At 34.2% G+C, this 27244-nt stretch overlaps 1 protein-coding gene across 1 annotated transcript in view; it reads left to right on the plus strand.

The window, feature by feature from the left end:
• NRK (Nik related kinase) overlaps positions 1–27244 on the plus strand; it is a 144462-nt gene that overhangs the window by 84384 nt on the left and 32834 nt on the right. The window contains exons 10-19 of the mRNA XM_025372716.1: positions 4222–4300; positions 5371–5546; positions 7189–7252; positions 7680–8835; positions 11603–11710; positions 14151–14218; positions 15995–16089; positions 18635–18732; positions 19798–20162; positions 21360–21696. Coding sequence (XP_025228501.1) covers positions 4222–4300; positions 5371–5546; positions 7189–7252; positions 7680–8835; positions 11603–11710; positions 14151–14218; positions 15995–16089; positions 18635–18732; positions 19798–20162; positions 21360–21696 — 2546 coding nt within the window. The remainder of the gene's footprint in view (positions 1–4221; positions 4301–5370; positions 5547–7188; positions 7253–7679; positions 8836–11602; positions 11711–14150; positions 14219–15994; positions 16090–18634; positions 18733–19797; positions 20163–21359; positions 21697–27244) is intronic.

Below are 27244 nucleotides of genomic sequence, written 5' to 3' on the forward strand. Positions count from 1 at the left end.
CATTTACAGTCACACACTGCTACTGCCTCAGGCTGTGAGAGTTGAGAAAATTCTCCAGCATTTCATTGAAATTGAGCTAATCTTCAGCAATATCAGGAAGTAAGCCTGTTTTTTTTTTCCTTTGGAGTCAAGTCAGCTTACCTTTGGTGCCCTCTTTACTCCTTTCAGCTGCCTCAGTGCCCATTTCATCTTGTTTTCTCTACCTCCCCATTATTTAAATGACCTGTTAGCATCCTGTTCTCTCAAGGCACTGCTTTCTGATAGGAAAGTAAAAACGGAATGTAAACTTGGGTGTAAGTGATTGATAACCATCTAATGTGTGACTCCAGAGCACAGCATATTTGCTGTCCTTAGTACCTGAAATCTAAAAGTATAAATGACAGTGCATCTCTGGTATTGTTGGATGAGAAGTGTAAAGTAATACCTTCTGGGGTATGGGGAGGGTTGCTTTGCTTTCCCCTCTCCAAAGCAGATTCTATAGGTTCACATGTTCTTGTATGCTCTATCTGCAAAATGTCCACTCATCAAGCTTTATGAGCTTGAACGATCTTAGCATTTTGTTTCAAGGCCAATGAGAGGAATTTCAAGAAATAGAAATAACGGTAACATAATTGTTGAAAATTCCTGATATCCCTTGGAATATCAAAGAGGGGCTGGGATAAAGCTAGGACACCTGTGGATATCATGTTACTTCTGCCTGTATTATAGTGCCCCCAAATCAGCAAAGTACCTAAGTTGGGTGAATAAAAAATTAATAATGGAAAATGTTAAAATGTAATAAGATTACATATGACACACACATAAAATTGAAACGATACTGAGGGGATGTGGATTATTCCTCATCATCTCCTGATTATTTCTGTTTTGGAAACCTACTTAGATTATGTTAAATTGAGCAGCAGCAACTAATATTTCATATTAGTATTGATGATGCATGGATTTGGTTAGGATACATGCTTGCATTGAGTAGCATCTTTTTTCCATTGTTTCTGAATGCTCACCATGCCTTTTCGGAAAACCAACTTTCTATGTTTTGCAGTTTGTACTTCCTGGGTCACCTTTGTTTGTTTTAATTTTTTTTATTCCGAAATATTAAGTTATGGGAAAAAGTATTGGTGAGCAAACTCACAGGAGTGCAGAGAAGGAGTTTTGCACAGATTACACAAATGGCAAGCTTCTTACAAAAGATAAGTGAAGGCCAGGAGATGTGGAACTCACAAAGAGAGAAAATAGGGCTGACCTGCCTGGATCAGTAATTGGAATAGTACAACTTTGGTCGAGAGCAGCCCTAAATAGCCTCCCTACTAAAACATTTCTCTTTTATCGGTGTCCTTTATTGCCTGGAATATTAATTTTGTGTGGAAATAATTGTCATCAGTTTAACTGCAGAAATCCTCCAGGTTATAATTATTTTTTTCATGGAAAGGCCATCATAAGGGATGGCCTTCCAAAGTACCAATTATCTGATAACATCCTCTGAGTTCTAGGTAACAAAATTCTCTTCCTTTGGTCTTCTTTTGGTGAGTCTTTTCCAGAGAAGTAAAGAGAAAGAAAGAATAACTTCTCCCTGACAGGATGCCATAGGGCATGGGTCCCCAACCTCTGGGCCACACAGAGGGAGGTGAGCAGCGAGCAAGTGAGCAAGTGTTACCACCTGAGCTCTGCCTCCTGTCAGATCAGCAACAGCATTAGATTATTCTAGGACTGGGAACCCTATTGTGAATTGAGCACGCAAGGGATCTAGGTGGTGCATTTATTATGAGAATCCAACTCATGCCTGCTGTTCTGAGGTGGAACAGTTTCATCCCAAAACCAACCCCCTACCCCCAGGTCCATGGAAAAATTGTCTTCCACAAAACTAGTCCCTGGTGCCAAAAAGTTTGGGGACCACTGTTGTAGTGGCTCGAGAAAGAGAGAACTGGACACTTGTAAACCAGGAACCCCTTCAGTCCCTAGGTTCTGGGTAGGAATTCAAACAATATGGGGACCTTTAAACCGAGGCCAGAACTTTTATAATAATCATCCAAACATCAGAGTATCAAAGCCTAATTTTGAATATGTAGTTTTTAGTCTCTACCTTTTATAGAAAAGATAATCTGTGCCTGGAGGAGAAGCGGGATAGGATCAGCAGTTAATTCTGACACCCCTTTCTTGGTAAAGCTGTACAGTAGTCAACTTGCCTTAACCTGGACCATATTTTCCCCTATTTTACATTATCCTTGATATTGTAGATCATTTTAAATATCCTCAATGTTGCTTCTTTATAGTCCTACTTCTATTCCTTGTAGTGTCGCTCTCTCATACCCCATATCTATCTTTACCTGAGTGCATTGTGGCTCAAATCTACCCCTGTCCCATCAAGAGGCCTATTCCTTCAATATTCAGAAGATTGCCTCTGATCTCAACGTGTGTTAAGAATAAACCACGTTATTTAACCTAATTCAAACTAAGCCCAGTTTAATATGTGTCCGACCCTTCAAGAGATAATGTGATTTTTAAGAGAGGCTTGCTGTTTCAAAGGAATGAACCTCTAATGATGAACATTTAGGTAGTGTTATGAGATATGGGTTGGAGGGGGCAGTTACTGACATTACTGAAATTAGACTATATAGGAAACCATAAACAGCTGCTGTTGTACCCACCCTATGCTCCATTCCTTTGTGAACTTTTCCTTTCTGTTAAAGAAAACTTACCTATTCTGTGTCCTAGCTCTTGACCCCTGAAGATGTTGTCAGTGGACTGACTGTTGCTCAGATGTTAATAAATGACAACTGTTTAATATTGTACAAACTCACTTACAATAAGTTTAAAGGAGAGAACCTGGAGACTGATTGGACATAGTAAAAGAATAAAAAGGGTTAAATATGATCCTGATATTTTGTGCTTGGAGCTAATTCTGCCTCAATTATAAAAATGCACCTTCTATTAATTTATACCCATATAATTGAAAACAAAACTTGGCCTTTTAACAACTGCCTTTGTATAGCCCTAATAAAATCACTCTGTGGAGTTTTTGTCTACTACTATGAAAGATCAGTTTGTCACTTTAGGTTTTTCTGAGGATGCGTTTTGGGAGAGAAAGGATGGCTCTATCAAGAGTCATTAATATCAAATTATCCTCACAAGAATGACACACTTGTAATGTTAGATGAAATTGACACTATGGTTCTCCACTGGGGATTTTTTGCGCTGCCAACTTTCTTTAATCAAAACGCAAGAGGAAATAAGTAAAGTGAGGCATATTTAAACACTTACAGGAAAAACCAAAATTCTCAAACCAATGAGGTAATTAATTTATATAGCACGTATTGGAATAGGTTTTTATTTTTATGCCTGTGTGTATGAAACAGAGAATGAAAGTCCAGTAATTTGGCACAGTCTCAGAGTGCCATAGAGTCAACATCTTTGTTATAATATCAATAGCTGATATTTATTTAGCATCTACTACATGTCAGATACTTTTGAGGGGGATTTAAAAAATATTATTTAAAAAATTTTTGTGCATCCATAGTAGGTGTATATGTTTATGAGGTAAAGACACTTCTACTTGTAAGTTGCTAATTAATCCTCATGACAATTCTTTGAAGGAATTCCTCTTGCTACATTTCCTGTTTTTCAGATGAAGAAACCAAGATACAGATAGGTTAAGTAATTTGCCCAAAGTCACAAAGGTAGAGCTAGGTTTGAACCCAGATGGTCTTACTCTAGGGGGTGTATTCTTAACAGTTGCACTATACATATTTTTTTTCTAGAACTCTCAGCTTCCAAAACAGATTCTTCTAAGCTTTCTAGACTACTAAATCATTTTTCTTTATATATTATTGTACTAAGCTAGTAGTTTGGTTTAATTTTTCAGTCTATAATTGCATATTCCAATTTTATAACTAAATACCTGCAATACAAAAACATAGAGGTGTGCTTGTTTCACTTTCAGTTAACTTTTCTAGATGTAAATTATCAACTATACATTTCAAATATTTTGTCTAGTTTACTCTTAGTTTATCCTACTTGATGATAGTGAAACTTGAGAATCTTATATATTGCAACATTGCGTTAAAACAAGTTTTTCTCTTTTGAAATACATTCTTTTGTATCTATTTGTCCCTTAGTGTTTACTCAACATAATATGTGAAAGATCACTGAGAATGCCCTCTGGAATGAGGAGTGCATTCTTTAGTTACCCTTCTCATTCTTTCTAAATTTATCTATTTCCCTTTGCAGCTCTGTGTAACCTTCAACCCTTGGAAGCTCTCTTCGTTATTTTGCGTGAATCTGCTCCCACAGTCAAATCCAGCGGATGGTAAAGATGAATGTCTTGATCTCCTAATTACATTGACTTGACATTTTTATGTTAGCAAAAAAGTTTTAATTCATTTGGTCAGTCCTGCTCCACCATCCTTGTTGAACAATATTTCCTAAAATCTAATATCTTAACCGGGAGGTCTAAATGACCAGTTTTCATTAAGAGGTAGCTAGCCAACTCTAAATAAGTAATATCCTCTATAGTATTTTCTGATGATATTACTGTACTGCCGTTAATGGGCATGTTCAGTTGTTTCCCCAGTAATGGGATGAACTGATGGCAACTATTTGTGAAGTTTCTTGTGGTGCTTATATAGGCAGTCAGTTATATGCAGCCCTGTTGATTAGTCCTTTAAACTAAACACACACAGACCTAGAGCAGAAGACTTGTTCTCCCAGGGCACTTATGTGCCAGCTAAACTTGGGAATCCTTCTCTCTGAAGCTTGTTGATCTTGTACCTGAAACTTTTGTTTATTGTTAGTTTTTATTGCTTTCCCTGGTAGAAGTGGTGACTATGATTTGATTGCTAACATTCCGCATTGAAATTCAATTTAACCCTTTCCATGGATTCAATTTTTATGGCCACATCTATTTTCATGGGTCATTTTACAAGATTAGTTAGTCCTGGTGCTTTTAGCACCCTCTTTTTACATCATTATATTCATTCCTCTGTAGTTAAAACTGCGTATAGTCAAATGAAAAATACAGAGTATGACTGCTGTGGGCCAATCAATCTAGTCTTGCAGACTCATATATCACATTAACTATTTAATCATCATATCTGCACTTGAGTTTTTACCAAGTACATACAGTTAACTCATTGAAATTTCTACTGTAATTTAGATGGAATATGCTATTGACTACTCTTGCTTCTTTTTCTGAGGTCTAAATGGCCTCACTTTATAATGTATGTTGCTAAACTGCAGGATATTTGGCAATTGAAAAGACAATAATACCTAAAGGCAACTCTCTCCAAATAGGATTTTCAGAGAGGCATGTGGGTAGTGGTGGGAAGAGGTCTGGCAGGCCTGAGAACACATTTTTTCTCTCTTTGACTCATTTTTTAGGTCCCGTAAGTTCCACAATTTCATGGAAAAGTGTACGATAAAAAATTTCCTGTTTCGTCCTACTTCTGCAAACATGCTTCATCACCCATTTGTTCAGGAAATAAAAAATGAACGACATGTTGTTGAGTCATTAACGAGGCATCTTACTGGAATCATTAAAAAAAGACAGAAAAAAGGTAGAATCTGTGAAGTTTTATTTTACTGAAATGAATATTCAGAGTTTATTCATGTATTGTTTCCAGGAAAAAATATTTGTTTAAGAATTAGATTGAAAGTAAAACTTCTGAGGCCTTCGATATTTAGTTTTTCCATTAATATGCCATGTGCTCTTATTTGATTATCTCTTACATGCGTGTGTGTGTATGTGTGTGTGTGTCTGTGTGTGTAGAGTTACTAATTCTTGCCAGTTTCACCTGGCAAATGTTCATATTTATGAAGACCTTGAAACCATCCAATAAAATTTTGTGATATGCCAATTTTAAGTAACTAAATAAAATAAATAAAAGATAAAAGGTAAAAATGTATATCTTACTGTTTTTTTCAGATGGCATTTTGACTCTACAAGAGATAAATGGATTTGTAATTAACCATTTATTGACTGCTAATTTTGAAGTAGTATTTGTGCACCATATAAAGCTTGTTTTATGTACTAAATCCAAATATAAAATATAATTAAAGGAACTAATTTATACAAATAAACATAAACTTCTGTCTATTAATAAAAGTGAACTTCTGTTAAAAATGGCAGGATTTGCAGTGAGCCAAGATTGTGCCACTGCACTCCAACCCGGGTGACAGAACAAGATGCTGCCTCAAAAAAAAATAAATAAAAACAAAAGTGCCTGAATGGATTTTCACCAAGTCCAGAAGAAGCCCCTGGGAAGTTCTAACTTTATATGTTATGTTACATATTCCACATTTGACTTTGCGGACCATAGGCAGAGTTGAGAGTAACAATGGAATGTAAAAGGGAAAACTTGTAAAAACAGGCATCCTCAGATCAGCTGTGGGATTGACTGCAGTGGGGCTTGTTGTATCTGTACATGTATCATGTTTTGAGGCAAGGAGCAGCAAGAATTAATTTATTTGCCTGTGGTAATGAAGTTATTGAACCAACATTACAGAGGCCAGCCAGTTTCAAATGGGTTCAGGAAAACCACACATCTACTTGGTAATTTGCTAATTTCCAGAGTTGCAAAATTTCCTAAATGTTACCTGTAGGAAAAGTTCCATGTATATGGAAGTTACACTAAAGATATAAATATAGTTGCCCTAAACATTTTAATACAGGAAATTCAGAAGAAAACTCTTGTTTGTAAGCTTCTATATTTCAGTAGTCGTAGTACAGCTGATAGGAAAGAAGCTGAAAGTTTTCAATGTGTTTAGTGTAAAACACAGAATTAAGAATTTGCTTTCTCATTGAAAAGACCAAATATGTCTCAAGCCATAAAGTCCTTACATCTAGAGCCCACAGCTTTAAGTTTTGCTTACCATTATTTAGAGTTTCTCTTGTCTCATTCTCCCTTTGTCACATTCTCTCTTCTTTCTCTTTAGAATTGCAGAAATCAGATTGCTAAATTTTCTTTTCTCTGTTCAGAGAAATTAATCTGCATGCAATAGCTATATTGTGCTGCAAAAGTGGGCCTAGAAACTAGAATATGGTCTACATCACAAACCAAGTACGTTTGAAGGGCTACCTTCTTGCCCTTGTAATTCACTCCACATCCTGAGAAGCAGAGGGAACAACTTGACTAAAGTGGATAACATGCTTATCTGCTGACTGTTTATGCATTATGTTTTTCTCTTTCATAAAAAAAGGAATACCTTTGATCTTTGAAAGAGAAGAAGCTATTAAGGAACAGTACACCATGAGAAGATTCAGGTGCGTTCCACAAATTGCATATATAATTTGATGATAGCAATTCACATAAGGCAGTTGATTCCATACTGTTGCCTTTGACTCAGAAAGACTTAATTCCTTCTGATACAACAAATAACAAATCTCTGTTTTTAAGAGATATTGAGTGAAAATGTGAGGAGAATTCTTTATTACTACCCAAAGACTCCTTAATATCTGGCAAGTGAATGATCAAGTAGATATCAGATTTCATTAATAATTGAATACATTAGTAATACAAATGTTACCTGCAGAATATTTCAGACATTAAGGGAATGATTTCGGAAAGGTTTACTAGAGATATCTTCATTGCAGAGAATGTCCATCTTTTAAAGTAAAAACAATGCCCCTGAATGGCTCCATTCCACTAAAAATTCTAATTGTATGCCAATAATTTGTGTGTTTATTTTAGAGGACCCTCTTGCACTCATGAGCTTCTGAGATTGCCAACCAGCAGCAGATGCAGACCACTTAGAGTCCTGCATGGAGAACCCTCTCAGCCAAGGTGGCTTCCTGATCGAGAAGAGCCACAGGTCCAGGCACTTCAGCAGCTACAGGGAGCAGCCAGGGTATTCATGCCACTGCAGGCCCTGGACAGTGCACCTGGGCCTCTAAAGGGGCAGGCTCAGGCACCTCAACGACTACAAGGGGCAGCTCGGGTGTTCATGCCACTACAGGCTCAGGTGAAGGCTAAGGCCCCTAAACCTCTACAAATGCAGATTAAGGCACCTCCACAACTACGGAGGGCAGCCAGGGTGCTCATGCCACTACAGGCACAGGTTAGGGCACCTAGGCTTTTGCAGGTACAGTCCCAGGTATCCAAAAAGCAGCAGGCCCAGACCCAGATATCAGAACCACAAGATCTGGACCAAGTACCAGAGGAATTTCAAGGTCAAGATCAGGTACCTGAACAACAAAGGCAGGGCCAGACCCCTGAACAACAGCAGAGGCACGACCAGGTGCCTGAACAAGAGCTGGAGCAGAACCAGGAACCTGAACAGCCAGAGGTACGGGAACAGGCTGCTGAGCCTGCACAGGCAGAGACTGAGGCAGAGGAACCTGAGTCATTACGAGTAAATGCCCAGATATTCCTGCCCCTGCTATCACAGGATCACCATGTGCTGTTGCCACTACATTTGGATACTCAGGTGCTCATTCCAGTAGAGGGTCAAACTGAAAGATCACCTCAGGCACAGGCTTGGACACTAGAACCCCCACAGGCAATTGGCTCAGTTCAAGCACTGATAGAGGGACTATCAAAAGACTTGCTTCGAGCACCAAACTCAAGTAACTCAAAGCCACTTGGTCCGTTGCAAACCCTGATGGAAAATCTGTCATCAAATAGGTTTTATTCACAACCAGAACAGGCACGGGAGAAAAAATCAAAAGTTTCTACTCTGAGGCAAGCACTGGCAAAAAGACTATCACCAAAGAGGTTCAGGGCAAAGTCATCACGGAGACCTGAAGAGCTTGAACTCTCAGATTTAGAAGCCCGCAGGCGAAGGCGCCAACGCAGATGGGAAGATATCTTTAATCAGCATGAGGAAGAATTGAGACAAGTTGATAAAGTAAGAATTTTTGATATTTTTACTCTGAGTCAAAAATGAGGAGAAAATGTGATAGCTCATGCTGATGATTTTTCTCAGTAAAACCAAATGAAATAAATATTCCTTGTGTTCCACAGAAGATAAATAATTTGTACTTCAAATAAATTTTCCTGAAATTTCTAGATAATTGTGACTAAATATGAGAAAAATATTTTTCAATATCTCTACTGAAATATAGCTTTATTAGTTTTCTGCCTATTATTCTTTATCTAATAAAGTGTCAACAAATGCACATTTAAAATTACTATTTTGGATCTTTAAAAATTACTTTCATAACTTAAAATTTCAAAGATAACTCATAAAAAATAAGCACAAAACAAAATTTGCTTTTGCTACTCTAACCTTTAAGTTAGTTTATTCTTTCTTCCAATAGAATGCTGAACTATACTAACTGAGTGAATTACACTCATTTTTGTACTACAGGATGTTTAAATCAAGGTTAAAATGAAAAGGCAAAGCAGTTTCCAAAATATTTTGTATATGGTTACCATATTTATGACTTGTTTCACTAATGTGCTGCCCGTTTTACATAATTAATCAATTATGTGGCTTCACAGAACATGAAACAATTTACAAATTATTTTCTGTGTTATAAGACCAACAGGTTCGTATGCCCACTGCATAGTAACAGACCAAGTACACATGCATCAGGGATGCAGCAGGAGAAGAGTTTAATGATCAGCAGGGCATGGAGTGAGGAGGTGGAAAGGAGACCCTCAAATCCATCTCCTGGAGGAGTTCTGGGTTGGGGTTTTTAAGGGGATTGTAGAGGGTGAAGTGCTAGATAATTGGAGTTGTTGATTGGTCAGGGTAAGGTTGATGATCCTTGAAATCATCGGGATGTGGAAACTGCATTTTTTGGTGAGTCAGCCTCTTGTGGGCTCCTTCAGACCAGTTGGCGTCAGTGGGGTCCTTCAAACCAGTTGATTGACAATAGTTTCACTGGTATGCAAGACCTGAAAAAATATCTCGAAGGGAAAGCAACATTTCATAATGTTCAAGTTGTTATCTACAGAGCAGTTAAGGGGAATGATGATGTTGCAACAAGGTCTACGTGATTCTAGGAAAATAGGCAACAAACATCTATTGAGGAAGGAGGTCAGAGAGCAAGCTGACCTAAAGATTAATGCTAAACGTGCTGCAAACTTGGTATATTTTTTCCTCCCCCTCTCTTCTTCTGTGATTAATTTTATAAGTTAATAAGGGTTGTTTCATCTGTACCCTTTAGAAATGTAGATTACAGTATATCAAACTCCATTTTATCTAGGAACAGTCACTAAAACGTAATTGTTTCAAAAATCATTTAATAAAAAGTGAATATGATTTTCCTGGAGTTATTGAATTTAATCTGGTAGGTCTAAACTGATAATGAAGAATTATGGGCTTGATGACAAATTAATGAGGTTAGATAAGATCAGGGGAGTAGTTGTTTTCTAATATTCCCCACGTCCATTTGTGTAAAAGGAATCATTGTGATGATCCTAACTTATACCCTTTTATCCACATCTATTTACCTAATAATAATCGTTGCAGTAATTACAAATGAATTTTATCTGAGTATCTATGTAAGAAATTCTTTGAGTTTGTGCACATTGAACCAATTAAACAAATGCTAATTTGTTGACATGTTTAACATGAGAAAAGGTAGGAACAGCAAGAGAAGCAAGGCCCAAAAGGGAAAATGGATGTCTAGCTCTCAGAGAAAAAGGGAACTATAAAGAGCAATAAACTAGATGGAGAAAGGGGAGGTTTAAGTCTAGAATGGTGACATTTGGCAAAAACTAGCTCATTTAAAACGCTAATGATTATTTTTGATGAGCCCTAGTAATCAATTAGATCTAATGAGTTTCGCATTTATGAATAAGACTTTCATTGATCTCTGAAAGATTCAGTGATACCAGCATGGCACATACTTATTGTCATTTGTTGTTTTAAACATACATGTTGAAAGCCATTCTAAAAATTTTAGAAGTCAATAAATAATAATTACCAATCTCATGACTCTAGGCTCTTGTACAAGCATTTATATCTTTATATGTGGTCATTGAAGAAAATATAAAGGAAAAGAAAATTATTGATAATATAGTCAAAGTCACAGATCTTTCATAATACCTGAAATTTTATTAGAGTTGAGAGACATAGGTGGGTGCTTTAAGTCACCAGCAAGAAACAAACAAACAAAAAATGCATTTTTTTTAATCTTTCAGTTGAAGAGATAATATTGATTGGATTAAAGGAGAAAACAGTTTCCTAAACTCCTAGAGCTCAATTAGGGAGAAATATTTGCACCACTGTATTACAGATCTTCCATTGCTCAGGAAGACCAAACTTTGAAGTTATAATAGCTTGCTAAATGTGACAGTTAGTTTGGTGTTATGAGTTAATCAAGTTTTAGGCCACAGATTCTTAACCTGGACCCTGTAGATGAACTTCAGGAGGTCAGCAATCCACCAGAAAATATACATAATAGGTGTGTCTATATGCAATTTTCTGTGGACAGTCTATAGCATTTCTCAGATTCTGAAAGGGATCCAGAACCAAACACTATTAGAAACTACTGATTTAAATCATTTTTAGTATTTGGATATTGTTCTTTTAAATTGTGTATTGTTTTAAATTATATATTATATAATACATATGAACAACTCAGCATTAAGATGATGAAGTTGTTCCTATCACTTGCATTTTAACAGCAATTAAAACAGTTACTTTCCTTTTTACTTCAAAGGACAAAGAAGATGAATCATCAGACAATGATGAAGTATTTCATTCGATTCAGGCTGAAGTCCAAATGGAGCCATTGCAGCCACACATTTCAAATCCTAAAAAAATTGAGGTGAATTTTTCAATATGAGTTGTTATGACATTAGTAAGAACCTAGAACAGTGGTTCTTAAACATTTGGTCTCAGTGTCCCTTTATACTCTTAAACAATGAGGACCTCAAAAAGCTTTCATTTACTACATGGATTGTGTCATATGATATTTAATTTATTAAAAGTTAAAACTGAAAAACATTTAAAATATTAATTCATTTAAAAGTAATGAAACTATTACATGTTAACATAAGAAACACATTTTTAATGAAAAACCTGTATTTTCCCAAAACAAAATTTTAGAGAGATTGACATTGTTTTACATTTTTGTAAGTCTGTTAAATCTATCTTGCTTAATGAAAGACAGCTGGATTCTCACATGTGCTTCTGCATTCAATCTGTTGCCATGTGTTGTTTTGGTTGAAGTGTACGAATAAAAGCTGGCTTCTCACACATAGGTAGTTGGAAAGGGACAATTTTCATAGATTGTTTAGATAATTGAGTAAATTATTGAATAATATACCAAAACTAGAGAAGTGGAATCTAAAACCATATCAATGAAATGTTGTATATTCAGTTAATAATAAAACTCAATTTGTCTATCTTATGCTATAAATAGATGTTTTGTTTTATGCATGATTTTTAACTTCATGCATTGGTCAGTTGGAAAATATTAGCTCACTTTGTATGTAGATCTTCCCAGACATTTACATGTTTCATTATACAGTATCAAAAAACAGCATTTGTTAATGTTACCATTAAGTACATCATAAAAGTTACTGAGTATTGTTAAGTTGTCAAATGCTTGGTGGCAGATATGTTTGAAAATTGTAATTTTCCTTTGTAAGCTCAAATTTTATCATTGCTAAATTGTAGCATGTGTTTTTTCTCCTTAACTTGACAGGTTTACTTTATTCATTAAAAATAAAATGTCTACCAAATACCCAGAGTTTGAATAATCATAGTTTGTCAGTCTTTCTTTAAGCAAAAATATTGTACATGAAAAATGCTGGCAGTTTCAGTTTGTAACACAAACACACAAATATTTTTCCTTGATTAGCTCTGGTCTGGGATGCAGTTTGTGACAGGGTCTGGGTCATTTAATCTGTGTTTTGTTTTGTTTTGTTTTACAATTATAAGAATAATTTAGTCCTAGTGTCCACTTTGACTTCTGTTTTCATGACTATATTAATAGTATCCTATTTAGTACATATATTGGTGAGGCCAGAGTTGTAGGTTTTCTTGTCTAGACAAGGAAGCATCATCATCATAGCCAGTATTCCTAATAGCCAGCCATCTAAAACAATCTTTTTGTAGATTAATAGTAGTGTCAATAAACTTCCAAAGATCAGCTTCATAAACCAAAAGTCCCAGACTGGGTCATATGATACCAATTATATCAATTGAAAGTGGAAAAAAAAATAGGCAGATGCTTACCCTTACCTACCTGTCTCTCAGAGTGTAGAGAGAGCCTTGATAAGTCACTTCATAAAGAAAAAATAATGTACTAAGGCTACTCTAGTTTCTAGAAAGTATAGAATGAGTTTATCAGCATGAATATGCTAGATTAAAAAAGTAACACACTTAAATTTCCTTTTTAAAGAATCTAGTATGACTGTCTTATTGCATGTCAGAATGACCTATGTTTTGGGCAGCTGAAACTTCTTTGAGTAGAAACCTGGTGATACGAGACTTAGTGAGGCAAGGCAACATTCCCTGGCCCTGTCTACCAATGTTGGCAGAAAGTAAAATTCCTCCATTGATGGAAGCTGGCTTATTATACGCACCCTTTCTTGAGTATTTGGCTACATTCAATGATTGTATGATTAGTAAAATGCAGATTAATCTATTTAGAGTTGAAATGGTACTTGGAACACTAACTATGATAGTACAGTCAAATTGTAAAGCAGAAAAACATACTTTCTTAAAGATGGGACAGTTTTGACTAGAGAGATTTTAATGAAATGTATGTATGTGTGTGTGACAGCTTTTGAAAATCTAGGGTTAGCATAAAAGGATGAGTGTGTAAGAATTAGAACTTAAATTCTGAGTGAGAAGTTTAAACTTGATATAAAAAGCAATGTGATAACATGGAAAGAACATTAAATTAGACGTTGGGAGACCTGCATTCTGATTTTAGATGTTCCCTTGACTTGACATAAAATTCTTAGAAAAGTCATTTTTCCTCTTTAGGCTACAGATTCCTCAACAATAAATTAAGATTTTGATTATATGAGCTCCAGAATCTGTTCCTGTACTAAAGATCAAATATACCATCAGAAATTATGGTTAAGCAAGTCTAATGTTATAAGTAATTATAAAATAGAATCTCTTTATTAAAAATATATTTTATGTTAGATTTTAGGAAAATATATATGAAAACAGGCATTTTCCCACAAATTAATAGTTCAGAACAACTTACGATCAAGAATTCTACTGAAGTATTGCATTGTGTCTTTAAGGTTCAAGAGAGATCCCCTTCTGTGCCTAACAACCAGGATCATGCACATCATGTCGAGTTCTCTTCAAGGTATGTGTCTTTGATTTCTATATTAAAATTATTCATAATTATCAAATGGAAAATTAAAAATTATTTCATTGATACCACATTTTGTGAAGTCAACTAAAATATCCGTGACAACATCATCACCATTGACTTTCTTGGCCCACATTTAAAACCTTAACTGCAATGACCCATTACCTATATCTTTCATATTTGGTCATACTGCAGTGTCTGTGATATTTAGTTTGATAAATAGATGGCAAGATTCACAATTTTAAAAAGAAACAATAACAACAAATACTTTGACAGTATTCAATTAGTAGTCGATGATAAAAAGACATGAAATTTCAAGTGAATTTTCATACATGTGCTGCATGATAAAACACACACACCAATTATCTTTAACTTCAGAAGCTAATACCACAGAATGGATAAGCCTAAAAATTTCCTATAGTCAAAATCAAATCTAAAACTCAACATTATATAAATAAAATATCATATATAATATTGATACCAGTCACTGTATTTTTTAATCTTTGTAATATTGATCTTCAGTAATTTTCAAAGATCACATTCCATATTTTAGATATTGTATGCATTCTGTTATATTTGAAAACCAAATTTTAAGGTAGATTTTTAAAGAAAATCACACCCTCTCCAGCCCCAACTCACAATAGAGAGAACTTAGCCTATATTGATTCAGTTAGTAAATATTTATTGAACACTCACTATATTCAAGATATTGGACAGTATGGTCAGATGGCATACAATTAATGTTATGTAGTATATATTTTCCTGCTTCATTACTTTAAAAACCACACACAATTATGTCTTTAGATTTAACTGGAGTGCAGAAATCTTGAAAAATTGTAAAGCAAGACTGGGAACTTTCTTTTTCTCTGCACTCAATGAATGGATTGTCATGGTTGATCTGACCTCAAAGGAAAGAAAGCAGTTTAGTTTTGAGTAGTTGGTTTTGGTGTCATGGAACATGACTTTAATAAAATCCAATATAGAAAATCCATACTTGATGTTAAACTCAGAGTAATTGTTCACTTTACAAAAGGATTTTGAATTTATGAATAACAAATACATTGCCTTTAAATATAGTTAAATTTATGAAGTTAACTTAAATGAAACTCAAGTGTTTTCTGAAATTTGGGGCCATGGAAAGAATTTTGTCTGTTCCAGGCCTAAATCAGTAACCAAAGTCCTTCCCATATAGAAATATCAAAATAACTGTAAAATTTAGCAGCACTAGTCCAAGCAACTCTTTAAATATTCTTTAAATTTGAATAGTAAGAATGAAAGTGCTCTATTTGTCTGTCAGTGTAGCTATTTAAATCAGGAATGGGACGTTAAGAACATGAATTTCAAGCATTTAAAAATGTGGATAATAACAATAGAATATATGACATAGCAGTAACTTGTTTATTATGTTAAAATACTCACATACACTATAAGGTTATGTTTATTGCTGTGTTACTCAGGTAAAAATATTGTCAATATTAGCTTTAAAAGCTTATAGAAATTTTTAGAAATTAATATATATATATATAAAGGAAACATACACTCTATGGAAACATATTTTTTCTTATTTTGGAAATTATTACTCTATTCTAGACAAAATAGCAAGTTTGGGGGAAAATGGAAATTGAAAATTATTACTTAAGCTATACTTCTTTTTCAGTTTGATATATACCCATATGTTTAAACAAAACTTTTTGTTGGACTTTATGTTGAGTTATACATATCCTTTATGAATGTTAGGACATGGCACATGCTTTTCTGTCTTTTCATTAGCGTTCTTCAGCGGTCTCTTTTGGAACAAGCTCAGAAGCCCATTGACATCAGACAAAGGAGTTCGCAAAATCGTCAAAATTGGCTGGCAGCATCAGGTGATTCAAAGCACAAAGTTTCCGTGGGCAAAACACAGAGCTACTGTTTAACAATTTATATTTCAGAAGTCAAGAAAGAAGAATTTCAAGAAGGAATGAATCAAAAGTGTCAGGGAGCCCAAGTAGGATTAGGACCTGAAAGCCATTGTATTTGGCAATTGGGTGGTCAGTGGTGGCCTTTAAGAAATGGAAAACAATTTTTCTGAAATTTCTTCTTTTTGTTGGGTAGCAGTTAGGAATGTGTCTAAGGAGGCGGGGGGAGTCAACTTTATTAAGTTTCTATACCACGTAAGAAAAATATGGTAAAGGAACTTGAGAGAGGCCTCTCCAGCAGTCTAAAATTTATAGGTAGCAATTAGAATATTGTATGGAGGTGTTGTGAGTGTGTGTTTCATTTATCAATTGGTTACTTCACCTCTCCAAAATCGGACAATATCTAATAAATATCCCTAAATGTTACAGAGTGACGGTTTTACTCAAAATACATGAACAATTAATCTATCAAATCATAGAAAATAACTTCAAAAGTCGTGATGTGAATTTCAAAAAACTATTTAAGATGTGCTTTTGAGAGAATTTAAATGAATTATAGATTTGTGAAATATTAGGGTAAACAAAGCCAAAAGTTGTGTCATAGATCATGCAATCTGGCATTATCCAGTTTTAAGCAATCCAGGTAAGTTAAGCAAGGGAAAAATGGCTGATTGAGTCTGTGAGTCATATGTAAAAACGTAGCATACTGATTTTTTTTTAATGTTAATAATAAAAATGATACAGATGTACTTCACTTTTTGAAAAGTGAATATTTGAAGATCAAAACTTAAAAACACATTATTCTTCTTAAGTGACTCAGACGAAGGCAGAATTCTTTTAAATAGCACTGTCCTCTCATACACAAATACTATGTTGTGAAAATTAGATAAGCCTGAGTGAAAAGCACACTTTTAAAAATTTTTCCCCAAAGTGTTTTCTTTCTGGCTTGACTATGGCTAATTTTACTAATACTGGGCAAACAACTAAAAGTGTAAGGTTTATTCATGTGACGTTTTTGAAATAAGGAAATTCTGGATTAGATCCCAAAGCAGTCATAACATTGATAGAAGGGAGAAGGCATCTGTGCAGATAATAGCTAAATGTCTTTTCAGTTCCAAAATTCTTTTATTTTATTGTTTATGCTACACAGACCATTTGATATTCCCATGAAATTACATGCTTCATCATGGAGGAAATCTCAGAGCACCTTACTACAAATTTGTGTCAAAATCTTAGTGCAGTCACTTGAACTTATTTGGTCTACTAACATACCAAAAGACTTAAAAGAAAATGGTTTCCTAAAAAAAAAAAAAAAAAAAGCACAAGTACAATAGTGCCAGAAGATGGGGGCACAAATTTTAGCATGTGTTCAGTGTAATGTTCTCAAAGGACAGCAGTATTTGCAAATAAATATATGTCTTTTGGAGTTGCAGTATCTATACTTTGGCTATGTATACCAAGACTGAAAATAAGAGGGACAATAGTATTTATCTTGAAAATCTACGCGCACAAAAACATTAAACAGGGAACTGAGTTTTCTCTCAGTGAAGCTTTTTCTAAGTACACTCACCCAGACCTGAATTTTGAGCCTGTTAAATATTCTCACTGTATTTTAATCACAGGGGTTATTTAACCATACCACAACTCAAAAATAAAACCTAATCTCCAAACCAGATACATTTGTATTTTAAATGGAAATATTTACACTATAGAATTGAGCTGTTCATTGTGGTAGCAACTAGCCACATGTAGCTATTAAAATAAAAAGTAAAATGAAAATTAAATAAAATTTAAAAGTCAATTTCTCAGGCATACTGGCCACATTTCAAATGCTCAGTAGTCATGGGTGACTAATGACTACTGTTAATGGACAGTTCAGATAGAGAAAATTTCTATCACTGCAGAAAGTTTTGTTGTACATTGCTACTATAGAAAGGTTCCCAGCTTTATAGAAAGGGGTGTTATCTCTTTTCAGTAGTTCACTCCACAACTGTATTGAAATACATCTGGATATATCATTGGGTGGAAATTTGTGGGGGTTAAGATTGAAGAATGAACTCTCCTCTTGAGAGTTTTGGCTGCTCTATTATCTTCTGATAAATACACTGTTGGGATTTTTTTTCTACTGGTCAGTATGTGAAGCCAGTGGTACTCCCAGCCCTTCCTACTGTTGATACATTTTTTAAAAATGTGTCTACCTGGCTATCATTCGGACCATGTATCTTCTTACATAGATAGAGATATTTGGCAAGTGTACACTTAATATTGAAAACAGAGCAGCCATGTAGGTCTACAGATGGAAGAAAACTTGAACCCCTGCTAATACCCCTGAAAAGAGAATTTAAGATCCTGGCCCCATGAGAATTTTCAGGTGATATTTCCTGAATGGAATCATAAAAATGACAAAAGAAAAAACAGAAAAAAAAAATAAGGGATTTAACTGATACACTATACAAATGAAGACAATGACTGTAATCACCATTGTTACTAATGTATTTTTGGCATTCCATAGAATCTTCTTCTGAGGAAGAGAGACCTGTGACTGGAAGGAGGTCTCAGTCATCACCACCTTATTCTACTATTGATCAGAAGTTGCTGGTTGACATCCATGTAAGTTTCCATCTTAACACATTAATGTCTATTTTTTTTTTATTTTTCATTTGTTTTGACTTACACATTCTCACCTTCACTTGAGAGAAAGGTTAAAGAGTTTAGTTTTTTAATTAATATTTTAAAGATATATTCTCATTGCTTTGTGAATACATAGAACACAAAATTTAGAAATTAAAATTGAAATGGGAAAACACTTAACCAATCAGAGAATATTTTATTTTCACATTCTTGTGTCATTTAGAACATGTCTGGGAGAGTAGTGATAAAAAGCTATTTGTAAAACCTAATCTCAGATTGAGGGGTACATGTTAGATGTCCAACTTTTAATAGCAATCCTTGAGTGATGAGGCAATGCATAAATATCAGACATTTAGTAAAAAACAGAGTGTCCTCTGATGGCATAAACAAAAAGTCTTCTAACTCTTTGTGAACATGTTTAAATTGTTCTAATGCAGATTTTAAATTGTCCTAATGCAATGGGCTTTCAGATTATTCTATTTCAATTTTGTAATTACCTCTATGCTACCATACACACATCCCTTCCAGATTGCCCAAAAGTTGTTAAATGATACATACCATACTTAAAAGATGGATTTAGATTAATTCGCACTTTGGAAGTGTTTGAGATCCTTTAAGACAACCCATGGCACATAAAACCAGTGCTGGGAAATTAACATATCAATTTCAAGAGCTGTGTGTTAATCCCAATGTCAGGGCATAAAACAAAAGGTAAAACAAAATGGTAACAAAAGTTACCATTTTAAAGAGCATCAGATCACCTGTTCTCTCCAGCATCAAAAGCAAATGTCCACTCCTGAGCCGACAAGTATGGGTAATTTTTTTAAGTGAGTTTATTTTGCCCTATGTGATCCACTAATAATCACAGTCTGATGTTTGGGTTTTGACATCTCATCCTCACTAAAATTTTGGCTCTATCTAGTGAGTGAACATCCTTGTTTCAATTTAAAATATATTTCAAAATGTTGTCAGCTTGGAAACTTTCCAATCTAGAAGAAAATTAAAGGCTACTAGAGACTACATTAACCTTTCTTGTGCACACAGGTTCCAGATGGATTTAAAGTAGGAAAAATATCACCCCCTGTATACTTGACAAACGAATGGGTAGGCTATAATGCACTCTCTGAAATCTTCCGGAATGATTGGTTAACTCCTGCACCTGTCGTTCAGCCACCTGAAGAGGATGGTGATTATGTTGAACTCTATGATGCCGGTGCTGATACTGATGGTGATGATGATGATGAGTCTAATGATACTTATGAAGATACCTATGATCATACCAATGGCAATGATGACTTGGATAACCAGGTTGATCAGGCTAATGATGTTTGTAAAGACCATGATGATGACAACAATAAGTCTGTTGATGATGTAAATAATAGTTATTATGAGGCACCTAGTTGTCCAAGGTTGGTTTTTTAAAATTACTTATACTCTCCATGTTTTATGACTGCAGAGCTATTTGCATCTTTGGTTTATTTTCAAAATTTATTACCAAGAGATTGACTTAATTTCACTTGCATTTTGGTAAATGGTTTGATGGTCAATAATGTATTTTAAATTGTTCTAATGCAGAACATCTAATTTTGTGTCATTTGTGTATTTTAAAATAGGCGTTCAAGTATTTATTAGTTTATAATTAATTTATAACTGGAATTGTCTGGATGTTTCTTTTAAAATTACTGCCACTGAATCATCCTACTCTATAAAACTATACTGAGTATGAGAAAAGGCAACAAAGGAAGTGTGTAACTTAACAAGCATTAAGATGAAGTCTTGGTATTTGCAAACATAACTATTCATTTCTCAAACTTTTGTGATATCACCATATATATAATACATTTAAGATGATTTTTATCTGGTTAATTGGTGGAGAAATTACCAAGAGCTATTTTGATTTTTTTTTCAACCAAAAAAGTCTATCAAGAATTCCATTATGAAATAAATTTACTCTTAGAATTATCACAGGCACGTACGTTTAATTTTGTTTTCTATGCAAAAAGAGAGCATTGGCACATTTTGTTAAACTTAGTATTTTTGGCAATTAAATAACTTAGTTCCACAAGACATGAGGTCTATATTGCTGAACTTCCTTGGTGGGAGTAGTAGACCAATGAAGTTCTGTAGCAAAGCAGTCAGTACAAATGTTAGAAAATCAAGGCAGATGTTGAAATGAATACAAACTAGATATATTGCAAGAAGAATTAATCATGTTGTGGTTGAGCTAAAAACATAGGCTTAATCATTCATGTGTCTGTGAACTTGCTAATGCATGAAATAGTATATATTTAAGAAAAAAAAACTACATATTCTTGCTGCTAACCTAATACATGCACCTAACAAAGAATACAAGTTCTCTTCCCTCTGCCATCCAAATGCATCTGGGAAATTGGTGGCGGCTGTGGCATTAATTCATTACATAAGACTGACAAGACATAGCGGCATTTTTCTTTCCTGTATCATACCAGTAGTGTTCACATAGAGCAAAGACAAGCCTGGGCATGGTAGATATGTATAAGACACATCCTAATTCTGCTCTACTTGCTAACTTTCCAAATGTGTTTTTATTGCGTGGCTTTCTTTCATTAATTGAAGTTTGTTATCAGGGCAAGCTATGGCAGAGATGGAAGCTGCAAGCAAGATGGTTATGATGGAAGTCGTGGAAAAGAGGAAGCCTACAGAGGCTATGGAAGCCATAGAGCCAATAGAAGCCATGGAGGAAGTGCAGTCAGTGAGGACAATGCAGCCACTGGAGATCAGGAAGAACATGCAGCCAATATAGGCAGTGAAAGAAAAGGCAGTGAGGGTGATGGAGATAAGGGAGTCATTCGAACCAGTGAAGAGAGTGGAGCCCTTGGACCCAATGGAGAAGAAAATTGCTCAGAGACAGATGGTCCAGGATTGAAGAGAGCTGTGTCTCAGGACTTTGAATATCTACAGGAGGTAACGCACCATTTGAAAAGCAGATTGAACTCCTCTCATTGCAAATGTGTTTCTTCATGGGACATGTAGCATTTCCAGCCGTTCCAAATAGATTTCAATCATATACCACAAAGCCTTAAACATTTTAAATTATAGGTTTGTAGGTGGATCCTTATTACTTCTAATTTGCATGGTTCCTATTTACTTCCAAAGGCAAAAATCTCTTATTTGTTTGTCTTTATTACTCAGATCACATATTTGGGGTAGTGTCTCTTGACTCATACTTTTAAAAAATATTTTAAAAAATTAATTGACATATAATAATTGTATATATTTATGGGGTACAGAGTGATATTCTAAGATATACAATTTGTAATGATGACATCAGGGTATTTAGCATGTCCACCACCTCAAACATTCATCGTTTTCTTGTGTTGGGAGCAATCAATATCCTCTCTCCTAGCTATCTGAAAATATATAATGAATTATTGTTAATTATAGTTATCCTACAGTACTATAGAATATTAGAATTTATTTCTACTATCTAGTCATACATTTGGATCCTTTAACCAGCCTTTCTCTATCACTCTCCCCTACTCCTCTTCCCAGCCTCCGGAAACCACTATTTTACTCTCTAGTTATGTGACATCAATTTTTTAGCATCTGCATATGAGTAAGAACATGTGGTTTTTACCTTTCTCTTCCTGGTTTATTTCACTTAACATACATTGAGTCCAGGTTCATCCATGTTGCTGCAAATCACAAGATTTCATTCTTTTTTATGGCTAAATAGCATTTATTTCTGTATATATGTCACGTTTTCTTTATCAGTTCCTCTCTTGATGGATGCTTAGGCTGATTCCCTATTTTGGCTATTGTGATTAGTACTGTAGTAAATATGGAGGTGCTGATAGCTCTTTGATACACTGATTTCCTCTTTTTTGTAGATATGTACCTAGTAGTGGAATGATTGGATCATATGGTAGTTCTATTTGTAGTTTTATAAGGAACCACAACACCATTCTCCATTATGGGTGTAGTAGTTTACATTCCCACCGACGGTATATAAGAGTTCCCTTTTTTCCACATCTTCACCAACATTTATTTTTTGTGTTTTGATAATAACCATTCTAACTAGGATGAGATGATATCTCATTGTGGTTCTGATTTGCATTTTCCTGATGATTAACTATGTTGAATTTTTTTTTTCATCTATCTGTTGGTTATTTGTATGTCTTCTTTTGAGAAATGTCTATTCAAATCATTTGCCCATCTTTTTTATTATACTTTAAGTTGTAGGGTACATGTGCACAACGTGCAGGTTTGTTACATATGTATGCATGTTGGATTATCTGCTTTTATCTGTTGAGTTGTTTGAGTTTCTTATTTTCTGGATTTTAACCCCTTGTTGGACGAATAGTTTGCAAATATTTTCTCTCATTCTTCAGGTTGTTTCTTCACTTTGTTGATCATTTCCTTTTCTGTGCAGAAGATTTTTAGTGTGATATAATTCTATTTGTCTATTTTTTATTCTGTTGCCTGTGCTTTTGAGGTCCTATTCTTTTTTCCCAAACCAATGTCCAGAAGCATTTTCTTATATTTTCTAGTAGTTTTATAGTTTCAGGTCTTACATTTAAGTATCTAATCTATTTTGAGTTGATTTTTTTTTATATATGGTGAGAAATAGGGGTCTAGTGTCAGTCTTTTGCTTGTGGATATTTAGTTCCCCAGCACCATTTATTGAAGACATTTCTCTTTCCCCAATGAATATTCTTGATGCCTTTATCAAAAATCAACCACAATGAGATAAATGAATATGTGGATCTATTTATGGGTCCTTTATACTGTTCCATTGGTATGTGGGTCTGTTTTTTGGTTGCTGTAGTTTTGTGGTATATTTTGAAATCTGATATTCTGATGCCTCCAGTATTGTTCTTTTTCCTCAGGATTGCTTTGGCTATTCTAGGTCTTTTTTGATTCCATGCAAATTTTAGGATTTTTTTCCTATTTCTGTGAAGAATGTCATTGGTATTTTCATAAGGAATACATAGAATTTGTATATTGCTTGGGATAGTAGGGTCATTTTAGCAATATTAATTCTTCTAGTCCATGATCATAGGGTGCCTCTCCTTTTGTGTGTGTGTCCTTTTCAGTTTCCTTCATCCATGTTTTACAGTTTTTCTTATAGACATCTTTTACCTCATTGGTTAAATTTATTTCCAAGTATTTTATTTTGTAGCTATTGTATATGGGGTTGCTTTTGTGATTTCTTTCTCAGCTAGGTTGTTGGTATATACAAATGTTACAGATTTTTCTATGCTGATTTTGTATCCTGCAACTTTACTGAATTTGTTTATCAATTCTAAGAATTTTTTGGTGGTGTTAAAGGTTTTTCTATTTATAAGATCATGTCATCTGCAAACAGAGACTATTTGACTTCCTCTTTTCCAATTTGGATGTCTTCTGTTTACTTCTCTTGCCGAATTGCTCTGATTAGGACTTCCACAACTAAGTTGAGTAAGAGTGGTGAAAGTGGATATTTTTGTCTTATTCCAGTCCTTAGAGGAAAGACTTTCAGCTTTCTCTCATTCAGTATGATGTTAGCTGTGGGTTTTTCATATATGGTCTTTATTGTTTTGAGGTATGTTCCTTCTATACCCAAACTGTCGAGAGTTTTTATCATGAGGGAATGTAGAATTTTATCAAATGCTTTTTTTTTTGGTATATTTTAACATGATAATATAATTTTTGTGTTTGATTCCATTGATGTGATGTATCATCTTTCTTGATTTGCATATGCTGAATCTCTCATGTATCCCTGGGATAAATCCCACTCGATCATGGTATATAATATTTTTGATATAGTATTGGATTCAGTTTGCTAGTATTTTGTTGATTATTTTTGCATCTGTCTTCATCAGAGATCTTGGCTTGTAGTTTTTTGTTTGTTTGTTTGTTTTAATTGTTGTGTCCTTATCTGGTTTTGAGATCAGAGTCATACTGACCTCACAGAATGAGTTTGGAAGAATTCCCTTCCCTTCACCTTTTTTGGAATAGTTTGAGAATCGACATTAGTTCCTCTGTAAATCTTTGGTAGAATGTAGCACTGATGCCATAGAGTACTGGACTTTTCTATGTTGGGAGACTTTTTGTTGCTGATTAAATCACATTATTCATATTGGTTTGTTCAGGCTTTCTATTTCTTCTTGGTACAATCTTGCTAGGTTGTATGTGTCCAGGAATTTCTCCATTTCCTCTAGATTTTCTAATATATTGCTGTGTATTTTTCATAATAGTCTCTTATGATTCTTTGTATTTCTGTGGTATCAGTTGTGATGTCTGCTTTTTTGTTTCTGATTTTATTTATTTAGGTCTTTTGTACTTTCTTGTTAGTTAATCTAGCTAATGGTTTGTCCATTTTGTTTATCTTTTCAAAAAGCCAAATGTTCATGTTGTATTTCTTCTGTATTGTTTTTGAGTCTCAATTTCATTTACTTTTGCTCTGATCTTTATTATCTCTTTATTTCTATTAATTTGGAATTTGGTTTGTTCTTGCTTTTCTATTTCATTGGGGTGCATCATTAGATTGTTATTCAAATTCTTTCTGCTTTTTAAATGTAGTCATTTATTGCTATAAACTTGTCTCTTAATACTGTTTTTACTGTATCCCATAAGTTTTGGTGTGCTGTGTTTCTATATTCATTTGCTTCAAATAATTTCTTAATTTCCTTCTTAATTTCTTTATTGGCCAATTGGTGTTCAGGAGTATATATTTTTAATTTCCATGTATTGTTACAGTTTTGAATGTTTCTCTGGTTATTGATTTCTAGTTTATTCTATTTTGGTCAAAAAGGATACGTGATAATAATGTTGATTTAAAAGAATGTTTTGAGACTTGTTTTGTGTCCCAACATATGGTCAGTCTTAGAGAATGTTTCATGTGCTGATGAAAATAATATATATTCTGCAGCTGTTGGATGAAATGTTCTATAAATGTCTGTTAGGTTCATTTGGTCTATGCTGCAGTTTAAATCCAATGTTTCTTTGTTGATTTTCTGTATAGATGATCTGTCCAGTGCAGAGAGTGAGGTGTTGAAGTTCTGAACTATTATTATATTGTAGTTTATCTCTCTCTTTAGATCCAATAATATTTGCTTTATACATCTGGGTACTCTAGTGTTTGGTTCATATGTGTTTATAGTTATTATATCCTCTTGCTGAACTGATCCTATTATCATAATATAATGTCTGTGTTTTTCTCTTTTTTACATCCTTTGACTTTAACACCTGTTTTATCTGATATAAGTGTAGCTATTCATGCTTGCTTTGGATTTCTGTTTGCATGGAATATCTTTTTCCATTTCTTCATTTTCAATCTGTGTGTGTCATTACAGGTAAGATGAATTTCTTATAGGCAACATATAATTGGGTGTTTTTATTTTTTTATTTTATTTTTTACTTTTTTAACCATTCTACTAGTATATATGTTTGATTACAGAATTTTGTCTGTTTATGGTCAAGTTTATTATTGATATGTGAACACTTACTCCTGTCATTTTGTTAACTGTTTCTGGTTGTTTTGTGTATCCTTTTTTTCCATTCTCTTACTGTTAATCTTTGTTGTTATATAATCTTTTGTAGTAATAAGGTTTGATTCATTTGCATTTCACCTTTCTATACCTGCTTTACACATTTTATAATTTCATGTTTTCATGATAGTAGTTATTGTCTTTTTCCTTTCAGATGTAGGACTCCCTTAAGCATTTCTTATAAGACCTCTCTAATGGTGATGAATTCCTCTGCTTTTTGCTTATCTGGAAGAGGCTTTATTTCTCCATTTCTGAAGGATTGCTTTTCTGGTAATACTATTTTGGGCTAGCAGAGTTTTTTCCAGCACTTTGAATATATCATCCTATTCTCTCCTGGCTTGTAAGGTTTCTGTTCAGAAATCTGCTGTTAGTCCAAAGAGGATTTCCTTGTATGTGATAAGACTCTCCTTTTGCTGTTTTTAGTATTCTCTCTTTGTCACTGACTTCTGACAGTTTTACTGTAATTTTCTTTTGAGAGGACTTTTTTGAGTTGAATGTATTTTATAACCTTTGAGCTTCCTGAATCTGGATGTTCATATCTCTCCCAAGATGTGGGAAGTTTTCAGCTGTTATTTTATTAAATAAGCTTTCTACATCTTTACATCTTTCTGGAACCCCATAATTCAAAAATACATCCTCTTAATGTTGTCCCATAAGTTCTATAGGCTCTCTTTATTCTTTTCTTTTCTCTTTTTTCTTGTCTGCCTGAATCATTTTAGAAGACATGACTTCAAGTTCAGAAATTCTTTGTTCTGCTTGGTCTAGTCAGCTGTTGAAGCTCTGTATTGTATTTGTTAATATTATTTGTTGAATTCTTTATCTTCAATATTTCTGTTTGGTTCTTTTTTTTAAATTTATTTATTATTATTATACTTTAAGTTGTAGGGTACATGTGCATAACGTGCAGGTTTGTTACATATGTATACTTGTGCCATGTTGGTCTGCTGCACCCATCAACTCGTCATTTACATCAGGTATAA

This window comes from Theropithecus gelada, chromosome X (assembly GCF_003255815.1).
Source record: "Theropithecus gelada isolate Dixy chromosome X, Tgel_1.0, whole genome shotgun sequence".
Classification (NCBI taxonomy): domain Eukaryota; kingdom Metazoa; phylum Chordata; class Mammalia; order Primates; family Cercopithecidae; genus Theropithecus; species Theropithecus gelada.